Source organism: Schistocerca gregaria, chromosome 5 (genome assembly GCF_023897955.1).
Source record: "Schistocerca gregaria isolate iqSchGreg1 chromosome 5, iqSchGreg1.2, whole genome shotgun sequence".
Lineage (NCBI taxonomy): Eukaryota > Metazoa > Arthropoda > Insecta > Orthoptera > Acrididae > Schistocerca > Schistocerca gregaria.
Window position 1 is genome coordinate 521,448,454 of NC_064924.1, and position 27,840 is coordinate 521,476,293.

Genomic DNA, 27,840 nt, shown 5'->3' on the forward strand with positions numbered 1-27,840 from the left:
AGCGCATTTCGTCACAGGGTTATTTGGTAACCGTGATAGCGTTACGGAGATGTTTAGCAAACTCAAGTGGCAGACTCTGCAATAGAGGTGCTCTGCATCGCGGTGTAGCTTGCTCGCGAGGTTTCGAGAGGGTGCGTTTCTGGATGAGGTATTGAATATATTGCTTCCCCCTACTTATACCTCCCGCGGAGATCATGAATGTAAAATTAGAGAGATTAGAGCGCGCACGGAGGCTTTCAGACAGTTGTTCTTCTGGCGAACCATACGTGACTGGAACAGGAAAGGGAGGTAATTACAGTGGCACATAAAGTGCCCTCCGCCACACACCATTGGGTGTGTCATAACTAGAGTTATTACACACACACACACACACACACACACACACACACACACACACACACACACACACAAAATCACAATAAAATATTATGAGAAGGAAAGTTGCGACTCACCATATAGCGAAATAATGAGTCACAGATAGGCACAACAAAAAGACATTCAGAATTAAAGCTTTCAGCCATTGGCCTTTGTCAACAATAGACACGTGTGTGTGCTCACGCACACTCTCACTCACGGAAATGAAACTCACACACACGACTGCAATCTAAGGCAACTGTGTGTGTGTGTGTGTGTGTGTGTGTGTGTGTGTGTGTGTGTGTGTGTGTGTGTGTGTGTGTGTATTATTGATGATGGCCAATGGCCGAAAGATTTAATTTTTAATTGTGAAAGTCTTTTTGTTGTGCCTATCTGCGACTCAGGATCTCCACTATATGATGAGTAGCAACTTTCCTTCTCATAATATTGTTACATTCCGTCCTTTCTGTTGGCATGTTCTCGTTATGATAGTTTTGTTTCTTCAGTCATGTGTTTTAGTTCTTCAGCTCTCTCTCTCTCTCTCTCTCTCTCTCTCTCTCTCTCTCTCTCTCTCTCTCTCGTTAGTTTTGCATTTAATTAAAATGTGTCCATCTTGTTGATTTATGACCTGTTCAGTTTCTATTATGATACTGTCTTTTGCTTATTAGGAAGCCATTGTACTCATGTAAGGACTTTTATAGTTAGATGTTTTCCTTCTGAAGTATTTTCATGTCAATGAGAATAACCAGTCGTTCGTAGCATCTTGAATACTTTTAGTACAACAATAAGCAAGACAACAGCAGCAGAAAATGTAAATTGCTAAAAATATATAATAATGTAGCTATTTTTCAGTCTGAAATGAGAGGTGTAGGGAATGTATTTTACTATTAGAAGCTGATGTGGAGATGACAGACTGTAAAAAAAATATGTTACATGTTACACTATCTGCACAAAATTACTGGCAGCATAATGTAAAGTAAATAATTTACCTTACTTTCCAAAATAATTTTGAAGGCCTAATTTTCAGTACAACATAAATAAAAGTTGTGCTTAAGGCAGAAATTTTCTCCTATTTTTATTTGCAAGTATGTATACAAAAAAGAGCTGCAATATACAGAAGATGATTATAAGTTCATATTTCAGGAAATAAAATAAGAAATTTTACATAGTCATTGCGAGTCTGGTTTGATGCATCTCTCCATGATACTATATCCTGTGCAGTCCTCTTCATCTCTGTATAACTACTGCAACATACATCCTTTTGAACCTCCTTACTGTATTCAAGCCTTGGTCTCTCTCTGCAAATTTTACCACCAACACTTCCCTCAGGTACCAAAATGACAGTTCCTTGATTCCTCAGGATGTCTCCTATCAATCGATTCCTTCTTTTAGTCATGTTTCTTTTTTTCTCCAATTTAATTCTGTACCTCTCGATTTGTTATTGAGTTTAACCTTTAACATTCTTTGGTGGCACCACATTTCAAGAGCTCCTTCAGCGAAACCCCTATATTATGTTTTCATGTGGTCCAGGCGTAAAAAATACAAAATTGAGTAAAATGCCGAATTGAGGAAAAGATTAAGCATATGAGCAAAAACATATGAAATTGACATTAATGGTTGGCATTAATGGTAAAATCTTCATCATCTCCAATATATTGTATAAAATCTGTATCAGTGAAGAAAATTAAATGTGCAATACAATGTTTATACAGTAATTTGTGGTAATGAATTTCATTAGTTCTTAAAAAATCACAGACGTGTAACAGTAAGTAAAAATTCATCAAAAAATTGAATTTGGTATCTGGGTATAAGGTAGTGGAGCTATTTTATGACTTTCTATGACCACAAATTGTACATAAAACTCACATTTTTTTAGATATCTTTCATTTGTTCTCACCCAGAGAAAATACAAAATTGTTGAACGTGGTAAGTTCAACCAAAAACTGTGAAGTACGGTGAAAGGCACTGGAAGCTAACATGTAGGGGTGGGGTGTGGTGTCAAGTAGACTTCACGCTACTTTTTGCAGTCATGATGTCACTAGTGGGCTTTCCATTATTGCCTTTTACGATGAGCGTGTGTGAAAGATCCAAGTTGCATCTGTTTGCATTTTGATTATTCATTTACTTAGTAGTGTGTGTGTGTGTGTGTGTGTGTGTGTGTGTGTGTGTGCCGCAGGATGCTGTTTGAAAGCAATAGCACAATGAAAATGAATGCAAACACGTCACCCTTCTCATTAAATGCAAGTTAATAATGCAGCAATGACACAAGGCTTGAAGAAATATTATGATAAACAAGGCTTGAGACAAAAGTTGTATGATCAAGCCCTAACATAATGGATAATTTAACAGTGTGCAAGGATGTGGGTTCGCAAATGATTGCATGCTTAACTTTTTTCCTCCACATATTAGCAATAGTGCAGTCTTGGGCTTTGTTATAAATACAACAAAACTATGATCTCAATTAACATTTCCATCAGATTAGGGAATGAAGGATGAAATAAATATTTGGGTGTCGCATTTTCCGAGTGTGTAGTTAGGCATTAATCTTTGAGGACAGCTTAAATTGCTGAGAGTAAAACAATGAGATTAACATTCATATTCATCCTTGTCAAAAATATTTTGCATGTTGTGCAAGCACAAACACATGCCAGTAAAGAGTTTTCACCACAGCTGTGAGATTCTCCTTTCAGTACCACATTCATAAATCTCAACTAAGCGCTATAGTCACCGAGAAATCAGTAGCTCATTTCAGGTCATCTTCACAGCTTTACTACATCCATATTACATCAGTTTGTGCAAAAACTAGTGTGAAAAGTGCTCGACCCTGCTCTGGTGACATGAGTGCAGTCAACTCTAGTGTCTTGCTTGTCAATTTTTCCATTTTCATTTTGCTGAGGTGAGAGAGTGTTCACACGCAAAAGAGATTTGCACCCTCTACCAGGCACTTTAATGTAATTTGCAGAGTATCCATGTAGATGTAGAAAACAAAGTTATGTCAAAATGATGTAGACAAGCATTCATGATGTATGTCAGTATGTTGATCAGTGAATAAAAATCGAGTTGACCTGAAAATAGTTTAGCCCACCTAGGGAGGACACATTAGCACAGCTTTTGACCTGGAATTAATCCTGCCCATTCACCCCCCTCCCTAACTAAAATGATAGCCAGTACAGTCCAGAATACCTATGTCAAGGATGTAGTCAGAGGAGGAGTGGGGGGGGGGGGGGGGGGTAGTTCATGGGGGTCCTGACCCCCACCCCACCACACCCATCCTCCCCCAGTCACCTACATGAAATTACATGACCTAGTTGCTGTGAGGTGAAATTGAAAAATATTTTGATTTTTAGTCACGATGGAATAGGGATGCACATTATTCAGACAGTAAAACCAATGATAGATTTATAACACTATCTGCTATCAGCCATGTCTATTTTAGCCAAGACTAGTTATTCGTGTTGCTTGAGTTCAGTTGTTGTTCGGTTAATCAGTTCACATCTTGGGTGTAGTTGAAATTAATTTAAGTGTACTATTCACTGTTTTTATGCTGTTGTGATATCTTTGAATTATGAAAAAGTTTGTAAGAAGAAAGAAGAGGAAAACAGATTTTGATTCCTCCACTAGCATTACTGTAACTTAAAAATATATACACACTAATGTAATAGTGTATTTACCGATCTATAGGCGTTTAATGTTAGCACTACAGTTGTGATTTAGAGGCTGGTAGAACTTTTAGGTTACACTATTTCAGTAGTTCACATGGCAGTGGAGCAGTAAATATCATTACAAATCACATTAAACTAAAATCATTGCATAAAAATACATTCGGATTTGTTTTGGCACGTTGGTCACCAAAAAGATGATGACAGCATTTCTTTAAAAAAATTCTGGATCTACATCTACATTTATACTTCGCAAGTCACCCAACGATGTGTGGCGGAGGGCACTTTACGTGCCACTGTCATTACCTCCCTTTCCTGTTCCAGTCGCGTATGGTTCGCGGGACGTATGACTGCCGGAAAGTCTCTGTGTGAACTCGAATATGTCTAATTTTACATTCATTATCTCCTCAGAAGCATAAGTAAGGGGAAGCAATATATTTGATACCTCATCAATATTGCTCAATATTCTGTCATTTAGTAGTCCAAGAGGCAAAATATCGCCTAGTCTGGTCACCTGGCTGATGTGGAAACCAGTTACAATACAGAATGATGGGGAGGGGTTTGTTGGGAGCAGTCTAGTTATGTGATAACAGCACATTCTGTAGTTAGTTTATTTGCAAAAGATTTTTTTCTGTTGGGCTGCTTGAATTCATCCAAGCTGACTATGCTCTGCGTCTCACCCTCCCCCTTTCGTCCAAAATCGATTTATGCTATAATAACTGAAGCCAGCAACTACCTGCACGTTGAAATCTTAAAATATGCATGCATTCATGGACTGTCGAATGACTAAACATGCACGATTAAAGGGAAAACAAGCCATGTCAGAATTCAGTTTGTTGTGAGACATTTTATTTGGTTTGAAAAGAATGTACAACAACTAGTTTTTCCAAATTCTCCGCCAACTTGGGCTGTCTCTGCATGTTGAACTGTGAGCTCGCAATCCATGAGTTCAGGAGGCGAGGTGGTTTAAATCCATCCACGAGCAGTCTTGAAAAATAGTTTTCTGTGGTTTCCCATTTTCAGTTTAGGCAAATGTCTGGGAGGTTCCTTTGTAAGCCACAACCAATTACTTCCAAATGCCTTTCTTTCCTGACAGATTCAAATTCCCTTAAAGATGCAACCCCATTGTTTAAATGAAAGGAGCTGCACTGAAGATGAGCCAAGCATCTTTTCGGAGACTTCTGCCACTAAAACCCATACGATTAATAAATAATGATCAAAATTCTCCTCATTTAGTCTGATGCAATTGTCTAACAGAACATTCTTTAATGCAGAAAATTATTTTTCTTACAATGTGAAAAGTGACAGATGCATACTTAAATGAGGAAATTTAAGAAAGATTAAGGTTGAATGATTCCGTATCCTTTACACTTTTGCCACCAAAAATTGTTCTAGCTGTTTTTATTCCAAAAATGCTGTCAGTAATAATCACTATGTCTTAAAAGATTAGTGCTCATCCACTCGTCAGCTCAAATTCAGACTGAGGAAGAAGAGTGTAAAATGACCTTAGAGTGTGAATGGAGAATAACTGGTTATTAGTGGTTTACCAAAATACAGCATTCTGTATATAACTGGATATCACCGTTAGGGTTAATGACAAATAAAATGGTTTATCGTTCCTTATGAAAACTTTCAGAATAAATGAAAAACATGAGTTCTTTTGTTCAGATCATCTTTAACAAATCGACAACCTCTTTTGACAAAATCCAGGCAACATCCTTGTCTGTGCACTGGATAAATACCTGCTGTTAGAAATCGTGCATCATAACATGAAATACTTTCAAAATTAAAATATTAGATCACAGACTACAAACAATAGGTATAGGTTACGTTGGAAGGTGATAATTTAGTAGGTTCTATTTAAATGAAAGAATTTCCGTAAATGCAGTCTGATGAGGTGTACTTCAACGAGAAGGAATTGGTCTGGACACAGAAGTTTTCAGCAGCTACAAGCTAAAGTGTCTTCACCAGTTTTGTAAAATAAGTTAGAAGATACAATAATTTTTATTTTATTTGCTTTACGTGACTGAAATAAATGTTTATTCTTGCAAAGAAGGTTTTCGGTGTGCAGGAATGTCGTAATATGCGAGCAAAAAACACATTCCAAAGTTTCACAACAGATTGAAATCAGAGGTATATGCCTGTAATTTTGTGCATCTGTTCAACAACTCTTCTTAAAAATGTTAGTGAACCAGCCCCCCCCCTCCCCCCCCCCCCCCCCCCCCCCCCCACTTATTAGGAATGCTTCGCTACAGTAATAGGAACAAGTTATTTATCTAAAATCAAATTGTTTCCCGTGAAATCCAGCATTCTTTTTCTGTTGAGCAATTTCAGGTGCGGTTTTATCCCTTTGTCTCATATTTTGATATCTGTTATTTTGACATTCACACACTGATTTAAAGGGCGAACTACGTTGCTCTCTTACGCAGTGAAACAGTTTTGGGAAAGGGGTATAGTGTTCTGGTTTTCTCTCTATCTACATCTACATCTACATGGATACTCTGCAAATCACATTTAAGTGCTTGGCAGAGGGTTCATCAAACCACCTTCACAATTCTTTATTATTCTAATCTTGTATAGTGTGCAGAAAGCAGCTATATCTTTCTGTACGAGCTCTGATTTCCCTTATTTTATCATGATGATCATTCCCCATTCCCAATTTCAATGTCAGTATCGTCACAGCATGTTGGTACAGGTGGCTTTGATCCTTTTACTGATTTAACATCAGATTAAAACTTCATAGAATTTTCTTTCAGGTCAGTTTTGCAGAATTTTTCTTTGGAATTTGTTGAATGCTTCACACATGATCATCCTTATGTTAATTTTTGCCTTATTCAGTTTTTGTTTATCTTTGAGAGTTTTATTACATTTAAATTTGCAAAGAAGATCTCTTTACTTGTGTAGCAGCTTTCTGAAATGGCTGTCAAACCACATCAGGACTTTTTCGTCCCTCACAGTTTTGCTCAGCACATACGTGTCCAAAGAATATTGTGTGTTGAAAAACAAATCAATTGTAGGCTGGGAATTAATTGCAGCATCAGCAAAGTAAGGATCAATTTTCTCCAAAATGAAATATTTGTTGTTTACTTACAAATACTTTTCAAACAAGATTTCCTGGTCTATCCTGGCAAATGTAGCATGGACTTGGTATCCAACAAGGAGTACTGTGACAAAAAAGGGTAAAATGTAAATGGATAGGTAAAAAATCTACTCACGAAGCTGCGGCAGGGGAACACGCACAAAAGAAGGTTTACGTTTTACAAGCTTTTGGAGCTAGTGGTTCCTTCTTCTTGCAGAAGAGTTGTAGGGAAAGGGGTACAGTTCAGAAAAATCATGGGAGACTTACCGGACGGGATGAGAAGGAAAGAATTTCCATCTAATCCCATCTGTTGAGTCTCCCATGACTTGGATTATTTTAGTTGTTGTAAAAGACAGGTATGTAACTTTCATCTGACTTTGACATACAAGAAACACCTTTGGGGAAAAGGGGGAAAATGGAAGTTGGAAGTCAAATATAGCATAGTTGATTGATTGCTGTTGACGTATAGAACCCACAGTCACAAGGTTCATATACAATGGGCTCGATGTTATAACACAGTGCAGCCAAATGTACCTTTCAGCATGAATCAGTTTGCTATATGTTGAAGGGCGTGTCAAACTTTTGAACAAGATACGCAAATCTAGGTTTTCTTATGAGAATGCATCAGTTTGAAAAAATAAAAATAAATGTTATCAACTTACAGAAATGACTGTTAGAGTTAGAAATGTATGATGAAATCTTACATCTTTCAGCAGTGGTTGTAAAGAGTTACCTATTAAAAATACTTATTAAACCATGAGAAATAGACCATTCATTTTGTTTACTGCACAATGAAATCTGTGCCATGGCCAGTGCTTTTTAAATTTTCGCATTTTAGTCATTTGGCTTCAATGTGTTAGTTTAACTCATATTTAAATAGTTGTGTTTTGAGTTTAAGTATTATTTCTCCCACAATAGTGATATAAAATATGAAAATATAGATATTTAATAATGTTGGTTCAGCAGCCCCTTGTTATTTTTATATGAAACTGTTCCTACTCCCACTCATAGTGAGCTCTGCCCTCTTTTACAGCAATAGAAATACTGTCCCACAATGAAAATGGATGCATTGTGGTTTTTCTTGTACTATTACACACAGCATACATAAAGACTGAAAACTGTTTCTAGATTATTGGTGTATTTTTTGTTCTGTGGTACTGTGTGGATGAGGGCCACAGTTCATTGCAAAAATTAGAGTTTTGTTATTGGTGGGCATGGTAAGACATTCTGTGAAACTTTACTAAGTGCCTTCTCTGAAAACTGCATAGAAGAGATAGTTAGGAAGCCCACTCACGATGGAAATATATTGGAGCTAATGGCACCAAAGGGACCTGACCTCTTTGAGGATGTCCACATTGAAACTGGTATCACTGACAATGATGTGGTTGTGACAATAACAATTGCTAAAGTACAAAGGACAACTAAAACAAGCAAAAAGATATGTTCAGTAAACTAGATAAAAGATCAATAATGTCATATCTTAGTGAGGAACTTGAAACTTTCAGCACAGGATGGGAACACGTAGAGGAACCCTGCCTCATCTGTAAAATAACAGTTGACCATGCACTGGACAGACGTGTACCCAGTAGAACAGTTCATAATTGGAGGGAACCTCTGTGGTATACAGTCAGATTATTGCATAATAGGTGTAAAACAAAGTGTAGGGCTATAGATAGAGAAATGCTGGGGGAAAACATTTGGGTGTCAGGAGAGCAATGCATGATGCCTTCAATGACTACCATAGCAAAATATTGTCAAGCAATCCTTCCAGACCTCAAAGAAATTTTGGTTATATGTAAAGGCTGTTAGTTTCACCAAAGTTAGTGTCTAGTCACTAGTGAATGAATGAGACAGGAACTGAAACTGACGATAGTAAAGCAAAAGCTGAAATGCTTAAGTCTGTTTTCAAATGTTCTTTTAAAAAGGAAAACCCATGAGAACTTCCCCAGTTTTTATCCTCGTGTCAGTGGTGTTGAAAAACAGCTGAAATTGTTAAAACTGAACAAAACTCCAGGTCCCAATGGACTCCCTGTCACATTCTATACTGAATTTGCAGCTGAGTTAGCCCCTCTTCTAACTCTAATCTATCGTAGATTCCTTGGACAAAATGCGGAGTGTAGGTCTTGGAAGGAAATGCAGGCCACAACAGTCTACAAGAAGGGTAGTAGTGATACATAAAATTTTCATCCAATATCCTTGACATACATGTGTTGTAGAATCTTAGAACATATTCTGAGTTCAAACATAATGAGGTATCTTGAACAGAATGACCTCCTCAGTGCCAACCAACATGGATTTCAAAAACATCTATCATGTGAAACACAACTATCACTTTTCTCGCATGAGATGCTGGAAGTTCTGGATCAAGGCAGGACAGGTAGATGCTGCTGTATGTGTTGATCTTGTAAAAGTGTTTGACTCAGCACCACACCTATGCCTCTTGTCAAAAGTATGACCATATCGCATGTCAGGTGAAATTTGTGACTGTATTGAGGACTCTTTGGTAGGGAGGATGCAACATGCTACCGTGGATGGAGAGCCACCATCAGATGTAGAAGTAACTTTGGGTGTGCTCCAGGGAGGTGTCTTGTGGCCCTTGATGTTCATGTTGTATATTAATGATCATGCAGACAGTATTAATAGTGAAATTTTTTTTTCCTTTGTTTTGCAGTTATCTGTGATGAATGCTTTAAATGTTCAGAAATGTAAAATTCTGCACTTTACAAAATGAAGAAATGTATTATCCTATGACTATAATATCAATGAGTAACAGTTGGAATCAGGCAACTCATACAAATACCTGGATGCACAACACTTTGTAGGGGTATCATATGGAATGATCACATAGGATCAGTTGTGGGTCAAACAGGTGGTAGACTTCAATTCATTGGTAGAATACTGGGGAAGTGCAATCAATCTACAAAGGAGATTGCTTACAAATCACTTGTGTGACCAATTCTAGAATATTGCTCAAGTGTGTGGCACCTTACCAGATAGGACTAATAGGGGATACTGAAAGTAGACGGAGAAGGGCACTACGAATGGTTGCAGGATTGTTTGATCCATGGGAGAGTCTCACAGAGGTACTGAAGGAACTGAACTGGAAAACTCCTCAAGATATACATAAACTATCCTAAGAAAGTATGTTAACAAAGTTTCAATAACAGGATTTAAATGATTACTTTAGGAATATACTACAACCCACTATGTATCGCTCACATAGGGATCGTGTACGATAAGATTAGAATAATTACTGCTTGCACAGAGGCGTTCAAACAATCATTATTGCCACACTCCATCTTTGAACAGAATGGGATGGGAATAAACCCTAATAATTGGTACAATGGACTGTACCCACTGTCATGTGCCTCATGGTATTTTGCAGAGTATAGACAGATGTATCTCGTGCTTCCTATCAGGCAGCTAGTCTCCCAGTTCCACTCTCCTACTTTCAAAACTCCACAGAAACTCTCCTACAATGTCTGCTCAAGTAGGATGCCTTTTCAAAGCAGGATAGAGGTACTGGCAGAGTAGAGCTTTGATGTGATTTGGACCATAAGATTAATTAAAACATTGCATGTGAAAGACAATGGCCCAAGTTCCTGTCCTCCTCCAGCACACAGTTTTAGAGTCTGGGAGTTTCATGAAAGGAGAAGTTTAGAGCTGGCAGAATTCTAAATTCAAAACAGGCAGAACTGAGCTTTTTGGGTAACTCATCCATGTGCTGGTGCGATTTCAATTCATTATCAGTGTGGATGCCTAGAAACTTCACACACAGAACGTTATCCAGCATATGTCCACTGATCTCTACATCTGGTACCTGTAATTCATTATTATCTGTTTGGAATAGAATATGTGAGTTTTTGTATGCTGTTACTTATGAACGAGTTGTGAGACTGTTCCATTGTTATTCTTAATGTATCTGATATGTATGTATTTGGGTCATTTATCAGTATACCTGTTGTAAGCACAGATTCTAGCTGTATCTAAAAAACAAACTTTCAAGAAATTTTTTAACAAAATATATTTTCTACGTAAACTGATATTAGTAATTAATGAAATCAGTAAAGATAACTTTTGCTGTATAATTTAGGTACTGAGTGGTCGACTGCACATAAATGACACTGAAATGATTGTTAAGTTTCCAGGCAGGGTCCTATAAGTACCTCCTGGGTTCCAGAAGATGACTATTAGAAAACTACATGATACCACAGAAAAATGACACATATCAGTGGATAGAGCACCTCTCAAAGTTTCAGTTCATAATATGCACTGTGGCATATTTGCACTGAGGGGGTAGCATATTGAAAGATGTAGATGTATTATCTGCTCCATCTTGTTTTTGTGATTGCTTGTTGACTACTCAACACCTCAACTATATAGTGAGTCCATCTTCCATTATTTGTATTACACACAGGACTTTCAGTCTCATATTAAACTTATGTCATTTATTGCAATAATGGAAATTCCTGGATGAAACATTTATTTTACATAATGTTCATTATCCTTTTAATTAAATTTTTAGGTTATTCAACAGTTGACAGATTTTATATTTTATATTATGTGTATTTTGTGTAATATATGTATTTTATTTTTGTGCTTCATAAGGCAGAAGATTTTAAATGTTGTGCGGACATCTGCAAAAATATAGTGGACAACAACCATGGGATTGGGTGGCAAGTTGTGCAGCAATTGGGGCAGTGTAGAGAATTTACTGATGTACAGCAGCGATGCGATTTCCTTTCTTTTGCTGTCCTGCACTGTGAACCAGACATGTTGGATAAGCTCCTGACAACCAGGTATTATTCAGTACATAATGTGCTTTAGACTTTTTAGCCTAGTGGCTGTAGCACATGTTTATAATATATTTTGATTATTTCAATTGCATCATGTTTTGTGCTCCTAATTAGTTTACTATTACATAGTGCTAGATACAAATACTTATTTTTACTTTGTTTTCATATCATTTTGTAGTAACCACTGCCCACTTTGTAGACAAATCTGATGTGTCATTTCTCTGATAAACTGAGGACTTCATAAAGTGTATGCCTACCTGCATTTATGCCACTTTTTTTCATTATTTGGTGTTAGCCATAGGAAAGCTGTTCATAGTTGCCATTGTTACATAGTTACTTAAATAGTCTCAGATTTGACTGAAATTCAGTACACTAATTCTACCATGTGTGAAACACTCATGTACAAAGTATTAGTTTCCCCTACCAATTAGTTCCAGAATTATGACTTGTGAAAGAAGGTGGCATGACCCGAAAATTGCAAGCTGCATCTGGCAATCTATCTTCAGACCCAACTTCAGGTCTTAATAACTTTGGAACTAGTCCACGCAGTCAAGTGAAATTTTTACAACCCAGTAACACCCACTTAGAGAACACACTCTATGAATCAAAACACCAACAACATATTTCTGAGGGAACATAAAAAATTCCAAAATGTGATTAAAAAAATGTAGTACATTAAAAGATACATATTGTAGGTGCCCTCTATGCCAAATATAATTCACTCAAAAAGGGTATAAATTTTGTGTGACCTAAACACATACAGAACTCATCATGCCTGTATCAGTCATAAAAACTGAGTTACATGCACACAAAAATACAAAAATTTACCTGACAAACATGGATTTTCAAAGTGTGGTAGCACAAAAGGGACAAGTGGTATCCAACCCAAATTTCAAACACTGCATAAGTAGACCATAATGATATATATCTCAAAATTTCAGCATGTTATTGCAAGACATTTGAGTACAATAGATGTCGACAGATGTATTTGGTGATGTGGCCATTGTTCCACAACACAATTTTGTAAAAACATATCGTAAACTGTTCTGCCTCTTCTTATCCTCTCCCACAACTGTTTAATGATGAAGCAACAACATATAATAGACAGATTAACACAACCTATCATTAATGTTTACTGCACCTTAACTGCTAAAAACCAGTCGATTGTTCTTCAAACAGAAGTTCTCCCACACTTTAGCTACTTTACTCTGTACATTGAGTGGCAAATTATACTGTCTTCCTGACACTGTGGTAGGAACTGGAACTGTCATAAGAATATGTTCAAAAGGAATCCAACACCTTTCTGCCTAATGTGGCCAATGAAATGATCTTGCTGGTCCTGCTGGTGCCATGAAGTGCACAAATACATCACCTTCTGCTTCACAGCACTTTGCAACATATCCTAAAAAACATTTGTCATCATAAACAGCAGTAACATAGCAACCTGGTAGTATGTTGTGCTTTTGCTTCTGAACCCTAAGTCAGACACACTGTGAAGACACATGTTGTGCATGAACCTAGAGTTATGATCAGACAGTCTGCTCATCTGCACATTGGCAGAGTCCGCTGGAGAAAAGTGACGATGGCTCCTTGTGTCTGCAACAGTTTTAACTTGTTGTAGTCTACTTTTTAGCAACTCTTCGACTGATTTCACCTCATCTTTCAAAACATAGAATGATTGTATGCCAGAGATATTTTTCTGTTCCCAGGTAAATAATTGAAGAGGTGTTAAAATGTGACCTTCTGTAGGGTGCCGCAGACTAGCTCGTGATGCCATGCACTTAATGGTAGCACCAATACCATCACATACATTTTTACTGTGACTTGTTGTGAAAAAATTCCATTCTGCATGAATCTGAAAATCATGGTAATACATGCATAAATTTTTGAGATTTTTATAGTTTTTTTACTGGCTAGCTGCCCCCTCACTGAAGTATTTCGCAAAATGTATGTAAGGCAGCTTGTTTTTCACATATTCCACGACAGTGTGAATGTGGACATGAAGTGCAATGGCATCATGAATTAAACAGTCATTAAAACATGCAGGCTCATGACAGACACATCACCTGATTCACTTCTATAGTAAATCGCAAATGGCTGGAGAGTTGCTTGACTGTTGTCCCAATGATATCCTTGGATGGCATCTTGAACTATAAATGCATAATTTTCAGAAAAGTCTAGTATTACTATAATTTCATCTTGTTTCAAATTATCCTTACAAAACTGGAGGTAAGCCAACTGTGCTGTTGCTGTGAAGCTGTGTGTGGTCCGTTTGTCCGTTTTTTGACAACACATTTCAACAAAATCTTCCACTGTATTTTGCTTTGTTTCAAGACTTGTGCGATCCATGTGTGTCCATTGTTTATAAGAAACAAGTTTATTGTCATCCATAAGGAGTTAAACATACAGTTTTTCATGTGTTCTGCAAGATTTGCCTTACCAGGACACTTTTCACACCTGTGTTTCATGCACTGGTAGGAACTAATGTCACACACTAGCAGCTTCATTGCACCTTTGTAATCCAGACCAGAATCCTTTATAGCAGCAAACATCAGCTTAGCATTTTGATGGGTCTCACATACACAAACATTGTGTGTGCCCCTTGCACTTACAAGCACAACCCATTTTGGCCGAAGATTAAAAAAAGATGATAAACCTACTTTGGTATTGGGATACTTTTCCGTGAATTCTACATATGCTGATATGTTGCATAGCAACAGTCTTTTTTGCATCTGTACACATACATTTCCCATTTTCACCATTACATAGTCTTTTTATCCAGGCATTATTCGGCTGTAGTCATTATTTTCATAAAACTCTGACACCAGCACCTTTATTTCTGAACTCAATTGCTTACCCTGAGCCTGTTGAAGCTGTGGGAGCACTCCTTGGGTTGCTTTTATTTTCCTAGCTTGCTTTACTATATGCGTAGAAACATTGAATTCCTTTGCAGTGTAGTGAATAGATCAGCTGGAAGGTGTAATGGTAAGAATAGATACTTTTTTCTGGCGTGTGGATATGACACATTTTTCTTTCAAATCATGCACAGTTTTGTCCAAATCATAGCATTTCTGGCATGATTTCTGTTCCTTTGGAGCAAATAGTTCTTCCTCTTCCACTATTAGTGTGTCAGCTATTTTGTGTTTTAATTCCGTTTGAGCTTCTTGTAGTTTTCTTCTACCATAGCTGGGCCTGCCTCTTTTCCAACTATGTGTCTCTTCATGGGAGACAAACCATGGGCAGTCACTGAAGTATTTAATTGTTCATCCATTGTGGTTGTAGGTGGTTGATACTCTTTGTCACTGTCATGTAAATTATCAGAATATTTCCAGAATGAGATTTTCACTCTGCAGCGGAGTGTGCGCTGATATGAAACTTCCTGGCAGATTAAAACTGTGTGCCCGACCGAGACTCGAACTCGGGACCTTTGCCTTTCGCGGGCAAGTGCTCTACCAACTGAGCTACCGAAGCACGACTCATGCCCGGTACTCACAGCTTTACTCCTGCCAGTATCCGTCTCCTACCTTCCGAACTTTACAGAAGCTCTTCTGCGAAACATGCAGAACTAGCACTCCTGAAAGAAAGGATACTGTGGAGACATGGCTTAGCCAATGCCTGGGGGATGTTTCCAGAATGAGATTTTCACTCTGCAGCGGAGTGTGCGCTGATATGAAACTTCCTGGCAGATTAAAACTGTGTGCCCGACCGAGACTCGAACTCGGGACCTTTGCCTTTCGCGGGCAAGTGCTCTACCAACTGAGCTACCGAAGCACGACTCATGCCCGGTACTCACAGCTTTACTCCTGCCAGTATCCGTCTCCTACCTTCCGAACTTTACAGAAGCTCTTCTGCGAAACATGCAGAACTAGCACTCCTGAAAGAAAGGATACTGTGGAGACATGGCTTAGCCAATGCCTGGGGGATGTTTCCAGAATGATATTTTCACTCTGCAGCGGAGTGTGCGCTGATATGAAACTTCCTGGCAGATTAAAACTGTGTGCTGGACCGAGACTCGAACTCGGGGGACCTTTGCCTTTCGCGGGCAAGTGCTCTACCAACTGAGCTACCGAAGCACGACTCACGCCCGGTACTCACAGCTTTACTTCTGCCAGTATCCGTCTCCTACCTTCCAAACTTTACAGAAGCTCTTCTGCGAAACATGCAGAACTAGCACTCCTGAAAGAAAGGATACTGTGGAGACACGGCTTAGCCAATGCCTGGGGGATGTTTCCAGAATGAGATTTTCACTCTGCAGCGGAGTGTGTGCTGATATGAAACTTCCTGGCAGATTAAAACTGTGTGCTGGACCGAGACTCGAACTCGGGACCTTTGCCTTTCGCGGGCAAGTGCTCTACCAACTGAGCTACCCAAGCATGACTCACGCCCCATCCTCACAGCTTTACTTCTGCCAATATCTCGTCTCCTACCTTGTTCTAGTCTCGGTCGGGCACACAGTTTTAATCTGCCAGGAAGTTTCATATCAGCGTACACTCTGCTGCAGAGTGAAAATCTCATTCTGGAAACCTCCCCCAGGCTGTGGCTAAGCCATGTCTCCACAGTATCCTTTCTTTCAGGAGTGCTAGTTCTGCATGTTTTGCAGAAGAGCTTCTGTAAAGTTTGAAAGGTAGGAGACGGATACTGGCAGAAGTAAAGCTGTGAGTACCGGGCGTGAGTCGTGCTTCGGTAGCTCAGTTGGTAGAGCACTTGCCCGCGAAAGGCAAAGGTCCCGAGTTCGTCTCGGTCGGGCACACAGTTTTAATGTGCCAGGAAGTTTCATATCAGAATATTCTTCATTTTTTTAGCAGTGTAACACACCTGGAACATAACTTTTGCCCTGGTTTCATGTTAAGTCCCATGCACTGATTCACTTTCAATACTGATTTTGAATCAATTTCTCTGAGGCTACACTTCACTGTCTTCTTATGAATCCGAAATGGGTCAAAACAACTTCTGTGTAGGAAAGAATACTTATCCAGAAATCACTTTCATATGATGATAACAAACACTTAAGTTCGTGGAACTGTACTTGTACCCACTGGGTGTATCCTGGATCTCCACAGCAACAAATCTTGGTCCGATTCATCCAGATCATACAATACAAAGTAAATGCCACATTTTGTTCCATATGTTGTTTTATGGCATTCAGATGCTTGTGCTCTACCAATACTGCAACTTGTTTGAAAAAAAAAGAAAAGGAAAAAAGAAAAAGCACCGCTAGTACACTCTTCTGCCTCTATACTGACTTTCCACAGCAGTACAGACCAGTCTGAACTAGAATCTTAAAAACATGAGTAACCTGTAGTTGTTGCTTGTTTCCTTTGTTGTTACTTCCTAACAATGACTCATTGTGTCCCTGAAAACTGCCATTGTTTAACTTTGTGTTGCGTAATGGTTCCCAACAATTGCTCCTGCTTTATATGAAACAGGCTGTCTGCATCATCACTATTACTTGCTAAATCGTGTTAAAAGAAACGTAACCAAATACATCTCTGTCAACTTTTATTGTACACAAATGCCTTGCAATAACAAGTTGAAATTTTGCCACATATTGTATTATGGTCTACTTCAGTGTTTGAAATTTGGCTTGGATATCACTTGTCCCTTTTGTGCTACCACACTTTGAAAATCCATATTTTTCAGGTAATTTTTCAAATTTTTGTATTTTTATCTGCATGTAATTCTGTTTGTGTAACTGATATGGGCAAGATGAGTTCTGTGTGTGTTTAGGCTACATGTTTAGGCTACATTAAGCTCACCACAAAAAATTTATACCCTTTTTGAGTGAATTATATGTGGCATAGAGGGCAGGCACCTACATTATGCACCTTTTAAAGTATTACATTTTTAATCACATTTTGGAATTTTTTATTTTCCCTCAGAAATATGTTGTTGGTGTTTTGATTCATAGTGTGTGTTCTCTACGTGGATGTTACTGGGTTGTCAAAATTTCACTGGACTATTTGGAATCGTTCCAAAGTTATTAAGACCTGAAGTTGGGTCTGAAGATAGATTGCCAGGTGCGGCTTGCAATTTCTGGGTCATGCCACCTTCTTTCACAAGTCATAATTCTGGAACTAATTGGCAGGGGAACTTAAAATTTTGTACATGAGTGTTCCACCCTTGGTAGCATTGGTGTGCTTAATTTCAGGTAAATCTGAGACTATCAGCTGGAACATTTTCTCAGATTGGTTGAATTGGCATGGAATGACCCAAGTATATTGCATTAAATCTTATGCGTGTTGTTCTACGTGCTTCTTCCCAGTGATTATCTTCTGAGAATAAAGCACTACACATTCAAAAAAAGAACATTTTATAATTTAGAAACTGTAGTTTATTTAACAGTACTTGATAGTTAATATATGTCACTTGCTGCTACAGTGTTGCCACATTGGGCAACAGCTACTGTTCAGTTACAGGTAACACACAAGCAAGGCAAGTCACTCCACAAGTGCTATTAATGTATAACATGGAGCAGTGTTGGAAGGGGCCACCATGAGTAACATCAAAAGTGCAAAGTGATTTGTCGACAGCTGATTTTAGGTAAACAATGTCTGAACTGTTGCAGGAGACACGTTTTGTAGCTCTGAGTTTAAACTCATGTCCTAAGATAACCACAAGCTCAAGATGTGCAATGCATCCAAGAACATAGTAGTGGACATTCTGTGGCAAAACTAAAATCACACTCGCTTTGTTCACAATGATTAAAGCTAACCTCTACAAGTAAACAGAGACAGGTAAAGCTCTGTTTCAACACTAAAAACAAAGTGTAATTTCTTGCTAACATTGGTTACCTGAAACCATCCTCTCTATGGCTACGTGAGCTGCCACATTACCAACCGAAGAGCTGTCCTTGTTGCCACTTGGTTGCAGATTGTAGGCGACACAGGCAGATTTCAGACGAGAAAAGAATGATAGAAAAATAAGAGCAAATACAAAAGTCAGTAAGAAAATGCAAATGAAGTGGCAAAAAATTGGGAATAAAAGTTACATTTAAACCAATTAATTGAATAAAAATGACGATCAGACTCTTTTGATTCGATTTAGAAATAATAAAAGATTTTGTGACACTTGGTGAGATTCAAACCTATGACCTTCTACATGATAGGTTAGTATGCTAACCATTACAGTATAGAATAACACTGACTCAGGATATTATATTTTTGAGTATGGTTACCCAGTCACTGTGATGAATTGCAGCCTTCAAAAATTCTGTTTCTCGCAATGTCGTGCAAAGCATATCTAATGTAGCTGATCTCTGTCATTATGACAACAACATATGTGCTCCTGGATTGTGTGCTGCGTGAAAGTGTCCATTAGCATTTAGTTAGAGCTGTATATGAAACGTGTATTTCATTAGCATGGTTGTGTGTGTGTGTGTGTGTTTTGTTATGGGTGTGGTTATCATGTATGATGAATACAAAATAAAAGGACCAGACCTAGGATTCGGGACCCAAATACATCAAGAAAGAAAACTGGACAAGGAATTGGAAATGAACTAATTTTTGTGGCAATTTGGCAATGACAAACAGTTTGGGTCTGACACTGAACGCTCTGATTGGAGGAAACCAGCTCCACATGTGAAGTGTCCGCTATCAAGTCATTTTAATGACTATAGCAACCAGCTCTTTGACAGGCAAAGTGGTACACCAAGATCATCAGGCATAAAATTCTCATTTTCTGACCTACATTAAGTGGTGTACTTCCAGCACTTGTGACAATACTGCCATGTGGATAGGTCACTTTCAGGTTTCTTGAACATGTCTTTGCACCATGAGAAAATCACTTTAAACTGCTTTTGTACAATATTGAGAATAACAGGCACAGACAGGCTTGGAGATTTCTTAGTATAATGTAATAACACAAACTGATTTTCCTCCTCTAGTTTCCACTGTACAGCAACATTCTCTCCAGTAACTGTGTTGATGGCTCCCTTGAGGTCGAAATTTCCACTCAGAAAGATTGAATCATCTGGATATGGTAAACTAAAGTGCTCCCTCTTCTCCAGCCACTGGTGGTGACCTCATTTTTTCACTGAATAGGTTTGTTTCTTCAAAGCTCTGATTGACTGTCAGCTCTCAAGGAAAATGATGCTGCAGAACTGCTCATCACTCTTCATTCTTCCTATGTTACCTCTGTTTATGCTAATAGCTAAATATGTACACCAAATTAGGAAAAACTTAATGCAGAAACTTCAGTTGTTGCTTAGAATGCTTGTACAGACAGGTTTAAAGAACAATAGACTTGTATTTCGACTTGTCTGTCTGAAACGTTATATTACGTAATTTCCTTGCATCAAATGTTGGTATATAAAGCATGTTGAAGACGAGAAGTTTGACTATTGAATTTTTAATTTCTGTTACTCTGTAAAATTAAAGTAAACTTGTGACATTATCTTGCATTAATCAGGGTTTTGGACTCATTAAAATCAGGTAATTACATAGAATTTAGTAATGTTAAACTCTACATGGCATTGCTATTACAGTGTTGCAGAAGAAATTAATTTACCATTCTGAATAAAGTAATTGTGGGTATTTGGCTGCCTCATTGTAAACTACTAAAACAACTAAATTGATGACTTTTGATTGGCTTGCTGTGGTCTCTTCAGTGCTGTTCACTGCAGTGAACTTATAGTTTACTATTAATTATTACACCATATGCATTCATTGCAAGAAAATAAGTTTTTTGTAATGAAATTAAATTTATGAAGTGAACGCTTTACATAGCTCTAGTGAAACTTTAAGATTAATGGAAAAGGATGGTGCTCTATGGGGAACTGTAACATCATTTCTCTCTCTCTCTCTCTCTCTCTCTCTCTCTCTCTCTCTCTCTCTCTCTCTCTAAGAAAAGAAAACACGGCCTCCACTGAGAAAATTACTTAAATATTTCAAAGGCTCAGTTATTCACAAGCCACAGCTAATTCTTCTCCAACATACTTAAAAATCATTGACATTCTCCTTGACGAGGTGTGTATGAACACAAAGTGAATATGAGAAAGCTTTGATACTGGCTACAGTGACTACCTTTAACATTAATTGGCTTTATCTGCAAACCATACCTCAGCTAGATGATTGTCTATAAGAGGAATTTTAACCAGCAAACAGTTAAATATTTCCTGCTTAACATTTAATAAAGAGTCTCAAACTGTATAACGGTATGGTATTAATGGGAAGGTGGATAACTTTTTTGGCATAGTTACAAAATAACATGGGCGCATTCAAAGTTTCAATTTTGTAGGGAATTAAGATCCCTTGAAAAAGGAAGTTGAGAACTTCATTTGCTCTCTAAAATCAACAGCAGTCCATAATTTCAAACTTAGTTTGAAAAATATATTGATTAGTTCTGAAGTGCATTTTAAAAAATTGTAAAAAAATAAGAAGTACGTGACTAATAAAGTATGCTGTATGCAGTTAAACAAAGAGCTTATGAACATCTGTGTAGGAACTTACAAGAAAATAAATGGCTCACAAAAAATAGTATTATCACAAAATGAGAAAGTACCTGGTCTCAGAATAGTTGCAAACAAGTTCTAATAATACTCTGCAACAGTTTCTGTTAAAGTAGTGGAAAATAAAAATTCAGGAATCCATACAGCACAACAGCCAAAGAACCTTCATGTGTGGAAATCAACAATTTATCCATGTTTAGTTGGCCTAGGTGGTCAGTAGCAAATGAGCAACTCCAGGCCAGAGTCAATGTTGTAAGGTTTTTACAAAAGTTTAAAAAAATGTCCATTTCACAGTTGAATGAGCACCCTCAGGGGACCCACAGCTCTTCTGTGGGGATGTATGTGGAGCACACTGGTCCTGAAGATATTGCAGCCTCTCTTCTCTCCTTAGTTGCATTCCCATCCCCATATCCACTTCTTCCCATCCTAGCTCCTCTGCCCCCCCCCCCCCCTCTGCTCTTTTGGTGTTTCCCTTGATGATAACTCAGCTATTCCCTTGATTCTGCTGTTCCTTTACAGTCTTGCCTCCTGTTTCTGTTTCCATTCTCCCTTTCTTCGGCTTTTCCTGGTCCCCTGTGGGGTTTGACCTCCCTTTCTAAATTGTGTCCATAGTCTGAGCCATTTGGGAAAGAACTTAACAACTTCCTCCCTAGCATCTCAGGCAGTGATTCCTCTCCTGCCCCTCCCCCTCCCCCCAACCCCTCTCCTTCCCTGCCATAGTCTGCACCCCCCGCTGTGTCACCAATCTGAGTGGTGGGGCTGTTATGTATCTATCGGGTGAGTCCTCTGACAACAAGGATCACATTTCTGGTACCTGGGCTGTCACCACCTTGTGTATGCTTGGGCTGTCACCACCTTGTGTATGCCTAGGAGAGGTTGCTCATTTTTTGGGGCCACAGAACTCCCAGCAATGACTGCCATGCCATGTGGCTCTTGCTGTGGCAGGGTGGCACCCACAAGGTGAACCCCGTATAAGGGTGGGTGACAAAAAACAGGATGTTCTTGTATGGCCATCTCGTGTGTGTGTGTGTGTGTGTGTGTGTGTGTGTGTGTGTGTGTGTGTGTTAAACTGGGTACCTAGAAACAACAGAGGCTTCATCCCACTCTAGCCCCCAGTCGTTCACAACCCCACAACAGGCTGCAGTAGTTCACCCACACCACACCACCACTGCCCCATGCTGAACCGAAGGTTATTGTGCACTATGGCCCCCAGTGGACCCCCCCCCCCCTCCTCCCCCAGGAACATTTCATACCAGATGAGTGTAGAATAATTATGGTGTACGCTTACGTGGAGTCGGTGTTTGCCAGCAATTGTCGACACATTGTAACTGAGACGGAACAAAGGGAACCAACTCCCATTCACTGAGGTAGATGGAAAACTGCCTTAAAAACCATCCACAGGCTGGCCGGCACATCGGACCTCGACATTAATCTGCCGGGCGGATTTGTGCCGGGGACTGGCATGCCTTCCCGCTCCGGAAGCAGCGCGTTAGACTGCGCGGCTAGCTGGACGAGCAACCCTTCTTACTTGATTTGTTCCAGGACACATGGGGAGACATTCGCCACTACCAAACAGCCTTTTTTGTAGAATACAATGAAGAAATGTTTGATGAAGTTGATTAGTAAGATCAATTTGGTTCCCTCTAATTAAAAACTCTTCTGCCAGTCAATCGGCTTCCCTTTGCACTTGTGAGCACTTAGGAGACATCCCATTGAACATTACTCCTCACCAGTCCTTAAATATGACCCAGGGCATTATTTTCCACAGGGACATCCTTATTCAGTCTGATGAATAACTTGGCACTAATCTGGCATGATACGGCTTTTGTTTTGTCTAGTGATTCCACAGAGATCCCAAGGATAATCACCTAGATAATGGCACTTTCGTCCTGGCTTTTGTGGGGGTACCCTTCTGGAAAAGTCAATGTTGTGGTTTACTGTTGTGATGTAAAGTCCTATAACCCACCTTACCATTTGCTGTTACCAGTGGCTCAATTTCAGTCACACATCTTTATGATGTGAGGCGACTCCTATTTGTGGCGACTGTGGCTGTTCTCTCCAAATGGGGAGTCCTTGCACCCTACTGCCCAAGTGAACAGTTCCAGCCCACATTATCCTTGCTAACCATATTGTCCTATCTATAAAAAGGACAGGAAGATTCAGGACACTCCTTCTCCTCAGCCAGACAAAAAATTCTCTTCTCTGTCAGCTGCCACAGACAGCTATCTCTAGTAGTCCCCCTCCCTGGTGTCTCCAGGAAAAGAAGATTGTTACTTCAGGTCGGACATGGGAGTCATTCTCTGTGGTTTTCAAGGCCATGTGTTCTCTTATGGAACCTGATATTACTGTGTCTTGCTCTACTCCTGACCACACCTCCTCTTGCGCCCCCCCCCCCCCCCCCCCTCCCAAAGGAGAAGAAGAAGAAGATGCACAAGTCTCAAAACGAGAACCCCCTTTACAGTCCAGGTGGTGTAACCCCCTTGCTTTCAATCAAGGTCCGGTCATACATTTGTGGATGTCACTTCATCCTGACTGGTGACTGGCAACGATACAGCACAATGACCGATTCTGGTCAACTCAATGTCCATCCAGCCTCTTGTACTATTTCACTACAGTGGAATTGTAATGGCTATTATTGTCACCTTCCAGAATTGGAGCCTCTTATTGTCACCTTCCAGAATTGGAGCCTCTTATTTCTCTCTACACTGTAGCTTGTATTGTATTGCAGGAATCTCATTTTGTGGATGCTCATTTGCTGACTCTTTGTGGTTTCCACATTGTCTGTTGTAACTGGGTCTGACCTTTGCTAGCCTTCAGTGGTGTCTGTGCATTGGACATTGTTAGTTTCTGGGTTTTTCTTCAAACCACACTGGAAGCTGTGGCCATTCAAATCCATTTAGACTGTGTGATAATGATATGCAATCTTTATATCCTCCCACACTCCCAAAGTACTCCTATGCTTTCTGCTATTCTTGCTGTTTTTTGATAGCTCCCTCCACCCCTTCATCTGCCTTTCAGATTTTGACAGCCATAACTGTTTGTGGCATGGTACTGCGACTGCTGATTAGGGCAAGTTTGTTGAAGACCTGCTGGCAGAGCTTGATCTCTGCCTCCCCAAAACTGGAGCCCCCACACACTTTAGTGTGGCACAAGGCACTATCTTGGCCATTGATCTTTCTTTTTGTAGCCCTGGATTCCTCCCTCTGTCCCATGGGGAATTCACAATGATTTGTGCAACAGCAGTCATTATCTGATTGTCTTATCTTCCTTCTGCATCATTCACAGCACGCCCTTCTGGGTGGGCCTTTACTAATTTTTATTGATATTCCTTTTCCTTGGCTGCCATCCCAACTGTTCCACCACAGAACTGCATTGATGAGTCTGTATAGAGTTTGACCAATGCCATCCTTTCAGCTTCTACAGTTCTTGGGTTCTCCACAGTGGAAGACTGTTTTATAGTGGACCTCCAAAATTGCTGTAGCTATTTAAGGCCACCGTCATGCCCTCCAGTGCTACAAGTGATATCCATCTCTCAACCACCTCCTGGCCTTTAAACAGCTTCACACCTGGGCCCATTATGTTATTAAATGCCACAGATGTATTTATTGGAAATGATATGTCGCTGCCGTAGGGCTGCACACTCCCTCTTCACAAGTATGGGTGAAGCAAACAGATTTTTGGCTGCTGTCCTACAGATGTCCTGAGAATATCCTTAAATTTTGTTATCTTCACGAATGTTGTTATCTTCAGTAGCCTAAACATTGTCAGTGAGTTTCCATGGCATTTTGCCCAGGCCCTGCTATTAGTCCACTATTTGCCCACCTTTTGCCTTCTCAAACACCGTCGGAAACAACTCCCGTTATGTTTCATTCCTCATCAGCTGGAACCTTATAATGCCCCATTTAGTGAGTGGGAATTTGGCAGCATCCATCCTCTCTGCCCTGACAGGACTTCTGGAATGGACTGGTGCACAACCAAATGCGTCAGCACTTGTTGGTGGCTAGCCAACATCATATGCTTATCCTCCATGACCGTTTCTGGAGTGATAGGGATTTCCCTTGCCTATAGCAAGAAAGTGTAGTTATTCCAGTTTTGTAATTGGGTAAACTGCCCCCTCAGATGGACGGTTATCATCTGACCAGTTTAACCAATGTCCTCTGCAAGTTACTTGAACATTTGGTGACTTGAACATTGTATTTGATCCTTGAACCATGGGACCAATTGGCTTTAACCTGGGATGGTTTTTGCTGAGGCCATTCTATTGCAGATAATTTAGTACACTTGGAGTCTGCTATCTGAATGGCTTTTGCCCAGCATCAACACTTTGTTGCAGTCTCCCTTGATCTGCATAAATCTTATGATACCACACAGCACCACCAGATCCTTGCCACAGTACCTGAGTGGGCCTCCATGGCGTGCTCGAAATTTTTATCTGGAACTTCCTTTCATGTCACACTTCTTGCGTGCCTCCCATAACACCTTTCATCTACAGGAGAATGAAGTTATGCTGGATTCTGTTTCAAGTGTCCCTCTCTGTTTTAGTGGCTATCAATGGTCTGACCATGTCTGTGAGACCTGTGGTGTCCCCTTCATTGTATACTGATGACTTTTGCACATATTTTTATTTGTCTGTGATGTGTGTTGCAAATGCAGATTGCAGGGAGAGGTACATCAAGTGCAATCCAATATTTGGCTGCTAAGACCTGTATAATACATTTCTGTCATCACTGTATAGTGCAGCCCGTCTGCATCTTCTTTCGGACATATCCAAAAGAACAGATGCCAAATCCATATAAGTATATAGTTCTGGCAACACTGGCCATGACCTTCTTCTTCTTCTGTGTAGATGCACACACATTCCATGAACTCTTAAGGGACTTGGTAAGAATGTCTTCCACGAGTAATGAGTGTTTTAGGATGGGACACTACGAATGTAGTCTGTGGAAATACAAGGTGAGAATGTGGGTCTTGCAGGAGGTGTGCGCGAGATAGTCCCTGCAGTTGTGCTATCCTCTGTGCCCTCGGTGACTCAGAGGGATAGAGCGTCTGCCATGTAAGCAGGAGATCCCGGGTCAGAGTCCCGGTTGGGGCACACATTTTCACCTGTCCCCGTTGATACATATCAACGCCCGATAACAGCTGAAGGTATTAATATAATTCTAATTTTGTCCTTCAATGTGGTGGACCCTCATTGTTTTTTGGGACTTGTCTTTGATGCCTGGTTGACATGGCTTCCTCATTGTTGTCAACTAAAGCAGAGATGTTTGCTGCACCTCCATGTTCTTTGATGCCTCAGAAATACAAGTTGGAGTGAGGACTGCTCTATTCTGCTACATTTCTAGTAAGCATCTGTCCAGACCCCTCTAGATTATGGGAGTCTTGCATATTGCTGGCATTACCTTTGACACTTCTGATGCTGGACACAATACACCGTTTCAGGGCATGAGTATCAACTGGTGCCTTTCAGACTAGCCCCATGATCACCTCCTAGTGGAGGCAAGGGTTCCACCATTGTGGGTTCTGCACCAACAGTTGTCTGCTTGTGCATTATGCAGCAGCTGCTCCCCAGAGCACTTGAGCTACTGTTTCCACTTTCCAGATATGAAGATCATATTCCCTCAATGGCGTAGGGGTTAGTCACCATTTGCATCCAGTATCTTTTTTTCATTATTCCGGCTTTCCCCTCTACCACTTCTTCACCAGGCGTGCTAATGTACACCTCTGTTGTGCATCTCCATCCACAGCTCTGTCTTGTCCTATCACAAGGTGTGAAAGACTCAGCCCTGCCTGAGGCCCTCTTTCACTAATTCTCCATTTTTGCTGCATTTTGGGGTTCAGAAGTAATCTATACTGATGGCTCAATGGTTGCCAGTCACACTGGTTTTGCTTAAGTTCATGAAAGCTGTAATGAACTCTGACTCTCCCCGGATGGCTGCACTGTTTTCACTGCAGAGGCTGATGCCATCTCTTATGCTCTAGAACATATCCATTCCTGCACTGGTGAGTCCATCATCATCTGTAGCGACTCTCTTGAGCAGTTTACAAGCTCTTGGCCAATATTAGCCTCAATGTCCGTTGGTCCTGAATATCCAGGATTCCCATTTTGCCCTCAAACAATGTGGACACTTTGTGGTCTATTTCCAGACCCAAGTCACATTCAGATCATGGTGAATGAACTCGATGACAGGCCGCCAAAATTGGCTACAAGAAAGATGCCCTCTTGAAATTGATATTCTGGAAATGGGTCTTCGATCGGTATTATCCCTTGAAGTTCTAATGATCTGGGATACAGAATGGCATATTTTGACTTCTCTGAATGAACTACAGGCTATAAAGAAGACCTCAAATTTCTTTAGGTCCTCCATGTGAGTATCTTGCAAGCACTCCATTGATCTCTGTTGGCTCTGTCATTGGCCATACTTGCTTGACCTATTGCCTCTTCTGCCCCAATCACGCAGTGACTGTCTGGACTTGGTGCTCTGTTGTTGCATGTGCCCTATCCATTCT

At 39.9% G+C, this 27,840-nt stretch overlaps 1 protein-coding gene across 4 annotated transcripts in view; it reads left to right on the top strand.

Moving 5' to 3' along the window:
• Positions 1-27,840, top strand: part of LOC126272771 (NBAS subunit of NRZ tethering complex-like) — a 410,576-nt gene that overhangs the window by 163,304 nt on the left and 219,432 nt on the right. For all 4 annotated transcript variants that reach the window (XM_049975911.1, XM_049975912.1, XM_049975914.1 and 1 more), the window contains one exon: positions 11,701-11,891. In XM_049975911.1, the coding sequence (XP_049831868.1) occupies positions 11,701-11,891 (191 nt within the window). The remainder of the gene's footprint in view (positions 1-11,700; positions 11,892-27,840) is intronic.